This window comes from Salmo salar, chromosome ssa28 (genome assembly GCF_905237065.1).
Source record: "Salmo salar chromosome ssa28, Ssal_v3.1, whole genome shotgun sequence".
Lineage (NCBI taxonomy): Eukaryota > Metazoa > Chordata > Actinopteri > Salmoniformes > Salmonidae > Salmo > Salmo salar.
In genome coordinates this window covers 41,114,916-41,129,826 of record NC_059469.1, presented here as the reverse complement: position 1 = coordinate 41,129,826, position 14,911 = coordinate 41,114,916, and the positions used below count along the sequence as shown (strand labels likewise).

At 45.7% G+C, this 14,911-nt stretch overlaps 1 protein-coding gene across 5 annotated transcripts in view; it reads right to left on the bottom strand.

Annotated features, from left to right (window-relative positions):
* disc1 (DISC1 scaffold protein) overlaps positions 1-14,911 on the bottom strand; it is a 136,863-nt gene that overhangs the window by 32,075 nt on the left and 89,877 nt on the right. For all 5 annotated transcript variants that reach the window (XR_006762632.1, XR_006762633.1, XM_045710456.1 and 2 more), the window contains one exon: positions 6,348-6,588. Coding sequence is in view for 3 of the 5 variants with exons in the window: in XM_045710456.1 (XP_045566412.1) it covers positions 6,348-6,588 (241 nt within the window). In the remaining 2 variants the exon portion in view is untranslated. The remainder of the gene's footprint in view (positions 1-6,347; positions 6,589-14,911) is intronic.

The following is a 14,911-nucleotide window of genomic DNA, read 5'->3' as shown; positions in this document are numbered from 1 at the left end:
GAGATGGACCCACTGGTTGCCCTCTAGGTTACAGAGAGCTGGTAGTCCCATCCACCACACTACCAGGTGGGTGGTATAGAGGAGATGGACCCACTGGTTGTCCTCTAGGTTACAGAGAGCTGGTAGTCCCATCCACCACACTACCAGGTGGTATAGAGGAGATGGACCCACTGGTTGTCCTCTAGGTTACAGAGAGCTGGTAGTCCCATCCACCACACTACCAGGGTGGTATAGAGGAGATGGACCCACTGGTTGCCCTCTAGGTTACAGAGAGCTGGTAGTCCCATCCACCACACTACCAGGTGGGTGGTATAGAGGAGACGGACCCACTGGTTGTCCTCTAGGTTACAGAGAGCTGGTAGTCCCATCCACCACACTACCAGGTGGGTGGTATAGAGGAGATGGACCCACTGGTTGCCCTCTAGGTTACAGAGAGCTGGTAGTCCCATCCACCAAAAAAACAGGAGTGAAACAGGGAAGGAACTCAAAACAGAAACATTTTACATTTGGCTAGAAATTCAAAAGGAAATTATCTCGACAGAGAAAAATGTCCTCCTGTGTGCTACCTATATCCCCCACTAGAATCCCCATACTATAATGAAGACAGCTTCTCCATCCTACCTATATCCCCCTACTAGAATCCCCATACTTTAATGAAGACAGCTTCTCCATCCTACCTATATCCCCCCACTAGAATCCCCATACTTTAATGAAGACAGCTTCTCCATCCTACCTATATCCCCCTACTAGAAACCCCATACTTTAATGAAGACAGCTTCTCCATCCTACCTATATCCCCCCACTAGAATCCCCATACTTTAATGAAGACGGCTTCTCCATCCTACCTATATCCCCCCACTAGAATCCCCATACTATAATGAAGACAGCTTCTCCATCCTGGAGGGGGAAATCCATCATTTCCAGGCCCAGGGACATGTACTAGTCTGTGGCGATCTAAATGCCAGAACTGGACAAGAACCTGACACCCTCAGCACACAGGGGGACAAACACCTGCCTGGAGGGTGACAGTATCCCCTCAGCACACAGGGGGACAAACACCTACCTGGAGTAGGGCTGGGCGATGTGGACAAAATATCATAGCATGGTATTTTCTTATTTTTTGATGGTATGACGTATTTGGCGGTATGACGTATTTGACGGTATTTTATGTTTTTGAATAATAAAAAGTTCTAAATTTGCTTCATCCGGGCTGGCAACACATACATTCAACATTATTTCAATGGGTCTTTCTCCATTCTGATTGGTTTATACTGTTCAATTCAACTTCAACCTAAAATACACTGCTCAAAAAAATAAAGTGAACACTTAAACAGCACAATGTAACTCCAAGTCAATCACACTTCTGTGAAATCAAACTGTCCACTTAGGAAGCAACACTGATTGACAATACATTTCACATGCTGTTGTGCAAATGGAATAGACAACAGGTGGAAATTATAGGCAATTAGCAAGACACCCCCAATAAAGGAGTGGTTGTGCAGGTGGGGACCACAGACCACTTCTCAGTTCCTATGCTTCCTGGCTGATGTTTTGGTCACTTTTGAATGCTGGCGGTGCTTTCACTCTAGTGGTAGAATGAGACGGAGTCTACAACCCACACAAGTGGCTCAGGTAGTGCAGCTCATCCAGGATGGCACATCAATGCGAGCTGTGGCAAGAAGGTTTGCTGTGTCTGTCAGCGTAGTGTCCAGGGCATGGAGGCGCTACCAGGAGACAGGCCAGTACATCAGGAGACGTGGAGGAGGCCGTAGGAGGGCAACAACCCAGCAGCAGGACCGCTACCTCCGCCTTTGTGCAAGGAGGAGCAGGAGAAGCACTGCCAGAGCCCTGCAAAATGACCTCCAGCAGGCCACAAATGTGCATGTGTCTGCTCAAACGGTCAGAAACAGACTCCATGAGGGTGGTATGAGGGCCCGACGTCCACAGGTGGGGGTTGTGCTTACAGCCCAACACCGTGCAGGACGTTTGGCATTTGACAGAGAACACCAAGATTGGCAAATTCACCACTGGCGCCCTGTGCTCTTCACAGATGAAAGCAGGTTCACACTGAGCACGTGACAGACGTGACAGACTCTGGAGACGCCGTGGACAACGTTCTGCTGCCTGCAACATCCTCCAGCATGACCGGTTTGGCAGTGGGTCAGTCATGGTGTGGGGTGGCATTTCTTTGGGGGGCCGCACAGCCCTCCATGTGCTCGCCAGAGGTAGCCTGACTGCCATTAGGTACCGAGATGAGATCCTCAGACCCCTTGTGAGACCATATGCTGGTGCGGTTGGCCCTGGGTTCCTCCTAATGCAAGACAATGCTAGACCTCATGTGGCTGGAGTGTGTCAGCAGTTCCTGCAAGAGGAAGGCATTGATGCTATGGACTGGCCCGCCCGTTCCCCAGACCTGAATCCAATTGAGCACATCTGGGACATCATGTCTCGCTCCATCCACCAACGCCACGTTGCATCACAGACTGTCCAGGAGTTGGTGGATGCTTTAGTCCAGGTCTGGGAGGAGATCCCTCAGGAGACCATCTGCCACCTCATCAGGAGCATGCCCAGGCGTTGTAGGGAGGTCATACAGGCACGTGGAGGCCACACACACTACTGAGCCTCATTTTGACTTGTTTTAAGGACATTCCATCAAAGTTGGATCAGCCTGTAGTGTGGTTTTCCACTTTAATTTTGAGTGTGACTCCAAATCCAGACCTCCATGGGTTGATAAATTGGATTTCCATTGATTATTTTGTGTGATTTTGTTGTCAGCACATTCAACTATGTAAAGAAAAAAGTATTTAATAAGATTATTTCTTTCATTCAGATCTAGGATGTGTTGTTTAAGTGTTCCCTTTATTTTTTTGAGCAGTATATTTTCCTGCATTTCCATCCATTTCCTGCACTCATTTGAGATCATTTCCACACTGCCACGATATGGGCAAAAATACTAGGCCTTATTTTTAACCAAATGTTGCAATTACGATTTAGATCAGAACACTGGGCTGAACTTTTGGAATCATGGAAATAGAATGTTGATTATAATTCGATAGTTAGAATATAAATTATAGTGGGGGCACTTTGAATACAGTGTTTGACATGACAACGAATGAAAATGCCATGGACAAGTTATTGTGACAGGGTAGGAACCAAAGTGTTGTTCAGTGTTTCCTAGGGGACCCTATAATCTTTGGCTACATTAAATCGTTATTCATATAGCCAACATATTCATGCTTCACCTATTCCTCTTTGATTTAGAAGATACTGTTGCACAAGCAACATGCTGATTTAGGCCTCCACCATCACTGGTATCAGGCTGTATTAGCTAGCTACGTTAGCTCTGACTCACTACTTTTATTAGCTAGTTAGCTAGCCAGCTAACTAGTGATTAGCATTAGTGGCTAACACAATTTAGCTTAATTTGCTAAGAAAAGACAAACTAGCTGTTTGCAGATGTAAGAAACGCAAACTAATATTGTAATTATAGAACGTTTTGTGGATTTATATTAAGATCAAAGTGGAAACAACATCGTTGTCATCAACATTGTTGCATGTGCTGCATTGACCATGGAGACGAAAGGTCTACACACACACAGCAGTCATCCCAGTGAAGGTGACAGTCCAGTGTGCACAGTGAGAGAGTCTCTTTGACAGCCACATTCAACTGTAGTTAACTGTCCTGTTTCACCAGTACACCATATCACTGACTACACTGACTACACCGTATCACTGACTACACTGACTACACTGACTACACTGACTACACCATATCACTGACTACACCGTATCACTGACTACACCGTATCACTGACTACACTGACTACACTGTATCACTGACTACACTGACTACACCGTATCACTGACTACACCGACTACACCGTATCACTGACTACACCATATCACTGACTACACCGTATCACTGACTACACCGTATCACTGACTACACCGTATCACCGACTACACCGTATCACTGACTACACCATATCACTGACTACACCGTATCACTGACTACACCGTATCACTGACTACACTGACTACACCGTATCACTGACTACACCGTATCACTGACTACACTGACTACACCGTATCACTGACTACACCGTATCACCGACTACACCGTATCACCGACTACACCGTATCACTGACTACACCGTATCACTGACAACACTGACTACACCGTATCACTGACTACACTGACTACACCGACTACACCGTATCACTGACTACACTGACTACACCGTATCACTGACTACAACCGACTACACCGGATCACCGACTACACCGTATCACCGACTACACCACTGGCCAACAGCGCTTGATTTAAAGTCAGGTTTCCCTCCATATTAATGCTTGATTTAAAGTCAGGTTTCCCTCCATATTAATGCTTGATTTAAAGTCAGGTTTCCCTCCATATTAATGCTTGATTTAAAGTCAGGTTTCCCTCCATATTAATGCTTGATTTAAAGTCAGGTTTCTCTCCATATTAATGCTTGATTTAAAGTCAGGTTTCCCTCCATATTAATGCTTGATTTAAAGTCAGGTTTCCCTCCATATTAATGCTTGATTTAAAGTCAGGTTTCCCTCCATATTAATGCTTGATTTAAAGTCAGGTTTCCCTCCATATTAATGCTTGATTTAAAGTCAGGTTTCCCTCCATATTAATGCTTGATTTAAAGTCAGGTTTCCCTCCATATTAATGCTTGATTTAAAGTCAGGTTTCCCTCCATATTAATGCTTGATTTAAAGTCAGGTTTCCCTCCATATTAATGCTTGATTTAAAGTCAGGTTTCCCTCCATATTAATGCTTGATTTAAAGTCAGGTTTCCCTCCATATTAATGCTTGATTTAAAGTCAGGTTTCCCTCCATATTAATGCTTGATTTAAAGTCAGGTTTCCCTCCATATTAATGCTTGATTTAAAGTCAGGTTTCCCTCCATATTAATGCTTGATTTAAAGTCAGGTTTCCCTCCATATTAATGCTTGATTTAAAGTCAGGTTTCCCTCCATATTAATGCTTGATTAAAAGTCAGGTTTCTCTCCATATTAAGAGGACTGTGAGTGAGGGGCTCTTTGAGGTCAGGTCATGTTTTCACCGGCCACACGTTTCCTGGATAATTACGGGCTACATGAACGTTGGAATACATGTAACTACTGTTGAACGCTAACAAGAATTACTACACTTGACTGAATTAAAACACTGTTTTGCAAAGGCACTTTCAGGTCGAGTCAGGTTTTCATGTTAAGACGACAGGTGTACCAGACCAGATGTTAATATAATCTGCCCTTCCTGGATAAATACAGGCTACATGATATATATTATACTATGAAGAAACAAAAAGGCCACAGTGGAAACTATATACCCACATCAACATTATACTATTTCAATTCAAAGAACTGCTTCTAAATGACTGACAGTAAACATCAGATTGTGTTTTTATAGTGTGCATGAACATGTCCGAAATAAGACAGAGGCTGTGTCCTAAATAAGATGTAGAGGCTGTGTCCTATATAAGATAGAGGTGTGTCCTAAATAAGATAGAGGTTGTGTCCTAAATAAGATAGAGGCTGTGTCCTAAATAAGATGTAGAGGCTGTGTCCTATATAAGACAGAGGCTGTGTCCTATATAAGATGTAGAGGCTGTGTCCTATATAAGATAGAGGTGTGTCCTAAATAAGATAGAGGCTGTGTCCTAAATAAGACAGAGGCTGTGTCCTAAATAAGATGTAGAGGCTGTGTCCTAAATAAGATGTAGAGGCTGTGTCCTAATATAAGATAGAGGCTGTGTCCTAAATAAGACAGAGGCTGTGTCCTAAATAAGACAGAGGCTGTGTCCTAAATAAGACAGAGGCTGTGTCCTTTCACTGTAAAGTCTACACCTGTTGTATTCAGCGCATGTGAGGAATTACATTTGATTTGATTTGATCTGTAAGGTAAAAAAAATACCAAATGTATAACAAACCACAATGTGTTCCAAATGGCACCCTATTCCCCATAGGGCTCTGGGCAGAAGTAGTGCACTACAAATGGCACCCTATTCCCCATAGGGCTCTGGGCAGAAGTAGTGCACTACAAATGGCACCCTATTCCCCATAGGGCTCTGGGCAGAAGTAGTGCACTACAAATGGCACCCTATTCCCCATAGGGCTCTGGGCAGAAGTAGTGCACTACAAATGGCACCCTATTCCCCATAGGGCTCTGGGCAGAAGTAGTGCACTACAAATGGCACCCTATTCCCCATAGGGCTCTGGGCAGAAGGAGTGCACTACAAATGGCACCCTATTCCCCATAGGGCTCTGGGCAGAAGGAGTGCACTACAAATGGAACATGTGGTTGTGTTAGTTACCTTGGTGAACTCTGAGTTCTGTAGGTTGGCCTCGGGGCACCAGCGACCCCCCAGAGCCGTCAACATGGCACATTCCTGCAGATCTGCTTCTTGTTTAGTGGCTGGTTGGGGGTTGGGTAGTACCACTGTGGCAGGGGCCGGACCACCACAGAATGGGGTACGCAGCTGGATGCCTCGGAGGAGGAGGTGACAGGCTTCTAGATCAGCCTCCCAGATACGCTGCAGAGGGGGACAGCCACAACTACAGAGAGAGACATCATCATCTACACAGACATCAGAGAGACATCATCATCTACACAGACATCAGAGAGACATCATCATCTACACAGACATCATCTCTCTGACATCATCATCTACACAGACATCATCTCTCTGTCTCTCTGTGTCTGTCTCTCTGTGTGTCTCTCTCTCTGTGTGTCTCTCTGTCTCTGTGTGTGTCTCTCTGTGTCTCTCTCTCTCTCTGTGTGTCTCTCTCTCTGTGTGTCTCTCTGTCTCTGTGTGTCTCTCTGTCTCTGTGTGTCTCTCTGTCTATGTGTGTCTGTCTCTCTCAATTCAATTCAAGGGGCTTTATTGGCATGGGAAACGTGTTAACATTGCCAAAGCAAGCTCTGTCTCTCGCTATCTCCGTCTCTGTCTCTATTTCTCTCTCTATTTCTCTCTCTATCTCTCTCTCTCTCTCTCTCTCTCTCTCTCTCTCTCTCTCTCTCTCTCTCTCTCTCTCTCTCTCCCTCTCTCTCTCTCTATTTCTCTCTCTCTCTTTGTGTGTCTCGCTCTCACTGTCTCTGTCTCTGTGTGTCTCTCTCTCTCCCTGTGTCTCTCTCTCCCTGTCTCTCTCGCTCTCTGTCTCTCTCTCTCTCTATTTCTCTCTCTCTCTTTGTGTCTCTCTCTTCCTGTCTCTGTCTCTCTCTCTGTGTCTCTCTCTCTCTCCCTGTCTCTCTCGCTCTCTGTCAATCCAATTTCAATTTAAGGGGTTTTATTGGCAAGTGAATTAAATAATAAACAAAAGTGAAATGAACAATAAAAATTAACAGTAAACATTACACTCACAAAAGTTCCAAAAGAATAAAGACATTTCAAATGTCATATTGTGTCTTTATACAGTCCTGTAAGGATGTGCAAATAGTTAAAGTACAAAAGGGAAAATAAACATAAATATGGGTTGTATTTACAATGGTGTTTGTTCTTCACTGGTTGCCCTTTTCTTGTGGCAACAGGTCACAAATCTTGCTGCTGTGATGGTACACTGTGGTATTTCACCCAATATACACTACCATTCAAAAGTTTGGGGTGACTTAGAAATTTCCACCAAAACACCAGTCTCAACGTCAACAGTGAAGAGGTGACTGCGGGATGCTGGCCTTCTAGGCAGAGTTGCAAAGAAAAACCCATATCTCAGACTGGCCAATAAAAAGAAAAGATTAAGATGGGCAAAAGAACACAGACACTGGACAGAGGAACTCTGCCTAGAAGGCCGGCATCCCGGAGTCGCCTCTTCGCTGTTGACGTTGAGACTGGTGTTTTGTGGGTACTATTTAATGAAGCTGCCAGTTTCCAGCTACAAACTAGACACTCTAATGTACTTGTCCTCTTGCTCAGTTGTGCACCGGGGCCTCCCACTTCTCTTTCTTTTCTGGTTAGAGCCAGTTTGCGCTGTTCTGTGAAGGGAGTAGTACACGGCGATGTACGAGATCTTCAGTTTTTTGGCCATTTCTCGCAAGGAATAGCTTTCATTTCTCAGAACAAGAATAGACTGATGAGTCTAAGTTCTTTGTTTCTGGCCATTTTGAGCCTGCAATCGAACCCACAAATGCTGATGCTCCAGATACTCAACTAGTCTAAAGAAGGCCAGTTTTATTGCTTATTTAAATCAGAACAACTGTTTTCAGCTGTGCTAACATAATTGCAAAAGGGTTTTCTAATGATCAATTAGCCTTTCAAAATGATAAACGTGGATTAGCTAACACAACGTGCCATTGGAACACAGGAGTGATGGTTGCTGATAATGGGCCTCTGTACGCCTATGTAGATAATCCATACAAAATCTGCCATTTCCAGCTACAATAGTCATTTACAACATTAACAATGTCTACGCTGTATTTCTGATCAATCTGATGTTATTTTAATGGACAAAAAATTTGCTTTTCTTTTAAAACAAGGACAATTCTAAGTGACCCCAAACTTTTGAACAGCAGCATATATTGGTATTTATCAAAATTGGATTTGTTTTCTAATTCTTTGTGGGTCTGTGCAATCTGAGGGAAATATGTGTCTCTAATATGGTCATACATTGGGCAGGAGGTTAGAAAGTGCAGCTCAGATTCCACCTCATTTTGTGGGCAGTGTGCACATAGCCTGTCTTCTCTTGAGAGCCAGGTCTGCCTACGGCAGCCTCTCTCAATAGCAAGGCTATGCTCAATGAGTCTGTACATAGTCAAAGCTTTCCTTAAGTTTGGGTCAGTCATAGTGGTCAGGTATTCTGCCACTGTGTACTCTCTGTTTAGGGCCAAATAGCATTCTAGTTTGCTCCGTTTTTTTTGGTTAATTACTTGACACATTGGAAATAATTATATTTTTGTTTTCTCATGATTTGGTTGGGTCTAATTGTGTTGCTGTCCTGGGGCTCTGTGGGGTCTGTTTGTGTTTGTGAACAGAGCCCCAGGACCAGCTTGCTTAGGGGACTCTTCTCCAGGTTCATCTCTCTGTAGGTGATGGCTTTGTTATGGAAGGTTTGGGAATCGCTTCCTTTTAGGTGGTTGTAGAATTTAACGTCTCTTTTCTGGATTTTGATAATTAGCGGGTATCGGCCTAATTCTGCTCTGCATGCATTATTTGGTGTTTTACGTTGTACACGGAGGATATTTTTGCAGAATTCTGCATGCAGAGTCTCGATTTGGTGTTTGTCCCATTTTGTGAATTATTGGTTGGTGAGCGGACCCCAGACCTCACAACCACAAAGGGCAATGGGTTCTATAACTGATTCAAGTATTTTTAGCCAGATCCTAATTGGTATGTTGAATTTGATGTTCCTTTTGATGGCATAGAAAGCCTTGTCTCTCAGACCTTTCTTGGGACACCATTATTTCTGTCTTACTGAGATTTACTGTCAGGTCTGACAGAATCTGTGCAGAAGATCTACACGTTGAAGTCGGAAGTTTACATACACTTAGGTTGGAGTCATTAAAACTCGTTTTTTCAACCACTCCACAAATTTCTTGTTAACAAACTATAGTTTTGGCAAGTCGGTTAGGACATCTACTTTGTGCAAGACACAAGTCATTTTTCCAACAATTGTTTACAGACAGATTATTTCACTTATAATTCACTGTATCACAATTCCAGTGGGTCAGAAGTTTACATACACTAAGTTGACTGTGCCTTTAAACAGGCTAATTGACATAATTTGAGTCAATTGGAGGTGTAACTGTGGATGTATTTCAAGGCCTACCTTCAAACTCAGTGCACCTTTGCTTGACCTCATCGGAAAATCAACACAAATCAGACAAGACTTCAGAAAAAAAATTGTAGACCTCCACAAGTCTGGTTCATCCTTGGGAGCAATTTCCAAATGCCTGAAGGTATCACGTTCATCTGTACAAACAATAGTACGCAAGTATAAACACCATGGAACCACGCAGCCGTCATACCGCTCAGGAAGGAGACGTGTTCTGTCTCCTAGAGATGAATGTACTTTGGTGCGAAAAGTGCAAATCAATCCCAGAACAACAGCAAAGGACCTTGTGAAGATGCTGGAGGAAACAGGTATAAAAGTATCTATATCCACAGTAAAACGAGTCCTATATCATCATAACCTTAAAGGCCACTCAGCAAGGAAGAAGCCACTGCTCCAAAACCGCCATAAAAAAGCCAGACTGCGGTTTGCAACTGCACATGGGGACAAAGATCGTACTTTTTGGAGAAACGTCCTCTGGTCTGATGAAACAAAAATGGAACTGTTTGGCCATAATGACCATTGTTTTGTTTGGAGGAAAAAGGGGGAGGCTTGCAAGCCGAAGAACACCATCCCAACCGTGAAGCACATTTTGTGGGGGTGCTTTGCTGCAGGAGGGACTGGTTCACTTCACAAAATAGATGGCATCATGAGAAGGAATCTCTCCAGAAGCCTAAGAGACGTTATTTCTGTTTGTTGTGCCAAGACTTCTGGGGTTTTCCACCTCTCCTCTCCCAGCAGTCGCAGGTCACCCAGCCTTTGTAAACCCCCTGCCATCAGTTGCCTCTGCAGGGTGGCCGACTGAACCGATCTCAAAGGAATGGCTGGGTTGTGGAATTTGAGGCTCCTCCCACACCAACAGCCCAGGCTCCACATCCCCTTCTCGTGTAGGCCTTGGCAGTTGCCAGGCCCTCAGCATTGCAGAGTAAATATCTGAGAGACCTGCTGTACTCTCCAGCTTCATGAGGAACAGCTGCCGGTCCAACCCTAATCCGCCAGCTCTCCTCAGCAGCGCGCATGCTGGTTCCCTCCAGCTAACATCAGTATGGTACAGCAGTCTCTGCACCGCCTTTAGCCGGAAAGCAGCCACCCTGCTCTCCAGTTCCACCAGGCCCTGTCCTCCTTCGTGGACGGTCATGTACAACACTGCCACCCTCAGCCAATGATGGCCCGACCAGAAAATATCCACCAGCTTGCGTTGCAGGTCTGTGAGCAGACCGGCGGGAGGGTTGAGGACAGCCAGTTTATGGAACAGGGAAGATGCCACCAGGTTGTTGATTATCAGCACCGTCCCTCTGTATGACACATGGGACAGGAGCCACATCCGCCTGGCCAGTCTTGACACCACTGCCTGTGACAGCCCCTCCCAGTTCTTCCTGACCCACTTCTCCGAGCCCAGGTACACCCCCAACACTTTAAGCCCTTCACAACCCCACTGCAAACCCCCTGGAAGCAGAGGAGGAGCCCTATCCCCCCATGCCCCACATAACAGAGCTTTGCTCTTGCCCCAGTTTACCTTAGCTGATGAAGCTCCCTCGTACACCCTCAGACTGGTCTCTAGTGCCTGCATATCCTGACCATCACAGAAACGTCATCTGCATATGCTGACACTGCTATGCCTGTCACTACATCCATGCCTGTCCAGGACAGTCCTTGCAGTCTCCTGCGTAGCAGTCCCAAAAAAGGCTCAATGGCTAGTGTGTATAACTGCCCAGATAGAGGGCATCCTTGTCTAATGCCCCGTCTCACCCAGACTGGCCTACTGAGCCCCCCCTCCCACCTTCACCATACATGGCGCCCCAGCATGCAACAGCTTCACACAGTGTAACGAACGTCTTTGTAATGATGTTCGGACCAAGGTGCAGCGTGGGTAGGTTAATCATATTTATTTATGATAACCAGCAACAAAACAATAAAGAGAAACCAACGAAACGTACAGCTTTGTACAAAATCAAGATCCCACAAACAACAGCTGGGAAAAGGCTGCCTAAATATGATCCCCAATCAGAGACAACGATAGACAGCTGCCTCTGATTGGGAACCATATCAGGCCAACATAGAAATACAACAAAACTAGAGTACCCACCCTAGTCACACCCTGACCTAACCAAAATAGAGAATAAAAAGGCTCTCTAAGGTCAGGGCGTGACACACAGGTCAAAAAACTCTTCCCAAACCCAAACATCACATTAAACAGATACTCATGGTCCACTCTATCAAAAGCCTTATATTGATCTAAAGAGACCAGTCCAAAGTTCACATTAGAACCTCTCGACAAGTCCAACATGTCCCTGATTAAGAACAAGTTGTCCGTGATTGAGCGTCCCGGTACACAATATGTTTGGTCCTTATGTACTATCGAGTCCAAATGGGACTTCACTCTGTTAGCGAGGACCTTGGCAAATATCTTGTAGTCCGCACAGAGTAATGCCACAGGCCTCCAGTTCTTAAGTTACCACAAGTCCCCTTTTTTGGGCAGGAGAGTCAGAGCCGCCCGACGGCAGCTCATCAGCATCTCTCCTACCCCAACGCATTCACGCAACACGCAAAATAAATCCTGTCCAATTATTCCCCAGAATTTTTTATAAAATTCCACTGGGAGTCCATCGACCCCCGGTGCACGACCGGGGGACATCTGGCTTACGGCCTCTGCCAGTTCATGGGACAACAGAGGAATGTCCATTTCATCCCCCTGTGCCAGAGAGAGCTTAGGGAGTCCTGCGAACAAGACCTGAGCACACATAGGATCACACAGTTCTGCCCTATACAACTCAGTATACAACTCCACAGTTCTCTCCCGCATCTCACCCACCACAGAGGTCACCCGCCCATCAGACAGCCGTAGACAATGCATACCCTTGGCTTCACTGCTCTGTCTTTCCAAACCAAAGAAGAAGGAGCTGGGAGCCTCCATCTCCTTGAGGATGGAGAACCTAGCTCTTATAAGTGCTCCCTTTGCTTTAACCTGGAAAAAACTGCCCAGGTCCCTACGTAATCCTGCTAAATTAGCCTGGAGGCCTACATTGCCTTGCCCCACCATCTCTACCTCCATCTCACTAATACACCGCTCTAGTTCTCCCAATACTCTCCTAGCCTCTGAGGATGAGAGAGCTGTGTACTGTTGACAGAAAAGCCGAATTTGGACTTTCCCTACATCCCACCATTGACTGAGAGACTCATACTCCTCTCTTCGCTGCCCCCACCTTTCTCAAAAGGTCTGGAAACCTGAGCAAAAAGTGGCATCTTGTAAGAGCTTTACATTGAACTTCCAATAAGATGCCTGCCGGGGCCCTGGTGAAATAGACAGCCGAGCCATGGTTATGTGGTGATCCGAAAAACCCACCAGGAGAATGGTAGCGCCCAACAGCCTATTGCTCCGATTCCTAGACATGTAAAACCGATCAAGTCGGGCTGCACTCACCCTAGCCCCAAAAACCTTCACCCACGTATACTGTCTTGTATTGGGATGTTTAGTTCTCCAAACATCCACTAGGTCGAACTGATTAATGATGTCCCTTAACACTCCCACTTCTCTCAACGTGTACTAAGACCCCTCTGCTTGACTGGCTGTCAGCTCCGGGCCTATTGAAGAGGAGTCTGAAAAAAAATAACTCCTCATCCTCTTCCTCAGACTCACTTTCCTCCTCATCTCTATCTCCCACCCTGACCACCTGCCCTTCCTCTCTGGTCAGGGCCTCCCCCACAGCAACAGGCAAAGTTTCCATGGTGCCTTTGACCACACCTTTTTCCTTTTCTGCTTGACACCCTCTTCCCCCCTCGTCTCTTATACTTCCCCACTATACTCTCCTCATCCACTAGCATAACCTGACTAGACCCAGTCTCATCTACAGCACCATCTATAACCTGAATAGACCCAGTCTCATCTACACCACCATCTATAACCTGACTAGACCCAGTCTCATCTACACCACCATCTATAACCTGACTAGACCCAGCCTCATCTACACCATCTATAACCTGACTAGACCCAGCCTCATCTACACCACCACCATCTATAACCTGACTAGACCCAGCCTCATCTACACCACCATCTATAGCCTGACTAGACCCAGTCTCATCTACACCACCATCTATAACCTGACTAGACCCAGTCTCATCAACAACACCATCTATAACCTGACTAGACCCAGCCTCATCTACACCACCATCTATAACCTGACTAGACCCAGTCTCATCTACACCACCATCTATAACCTGACTAGACCCAGTCTCATCTACACCACCATCTATAACCTGACTAGACCCAGCCTCATCTACACCATCTATAACCTGACTAGACCCAGCCTCATCTACACCACCACCATCTATAACCTGACTAGACCCAGCCTCATCTACACCACCATCTATAACATGACTAGACCCAGCCTCATCTACACCACCATCTATAACCTGACTAGACCCAGCCTCATCTACACCACCATCTATAACCTGACTAGACCCAGCCTCATCTACACCACCATCTATAACATGACTAGACCCAGCCTCATCTACACCACCATCTATAACCTGACTAAACCCAGCCTCATCTACACCACCATCTATAACCTGACTAGACCCAGCCTCATCTACACCACCATCTATAACCTGACTAGACCCAGCCTCATCTACACCACCAGCCTGACTAGACCAAGCCTCATCTACACCACCACCATCTATAACCTGACTAGACCCAGCCTCATCTACACCACCATCTATAACCTGACTAGACCCAGCCTCATCTACACCACCATCTATAACCTGACTAGACCCAGCCTCATCTACACCACCAGCCTGACTAGACCCAGCCTCATCTACACCACCACCATCTATAACCTGACTAGACCCAGCCTCATCTACACCACCATCTATAACCTGACTAGACCCAGCATCATCTACACCACCATCTATAACCTGACTAGACCCAGCCTCATCTACACCACCACCATCTATAACCTGACTAGACCCAGCCTCATCTACACCCCCATCTATAACCTGACTAGACCCAGCCTCATCTACACCACCATCTATAACCTGACTAGACCCAGCCTCATCTACACCACCATCTATAACCTGACTAGACCCAGCCTCATCTACACCACCATCTATAACCTGACTA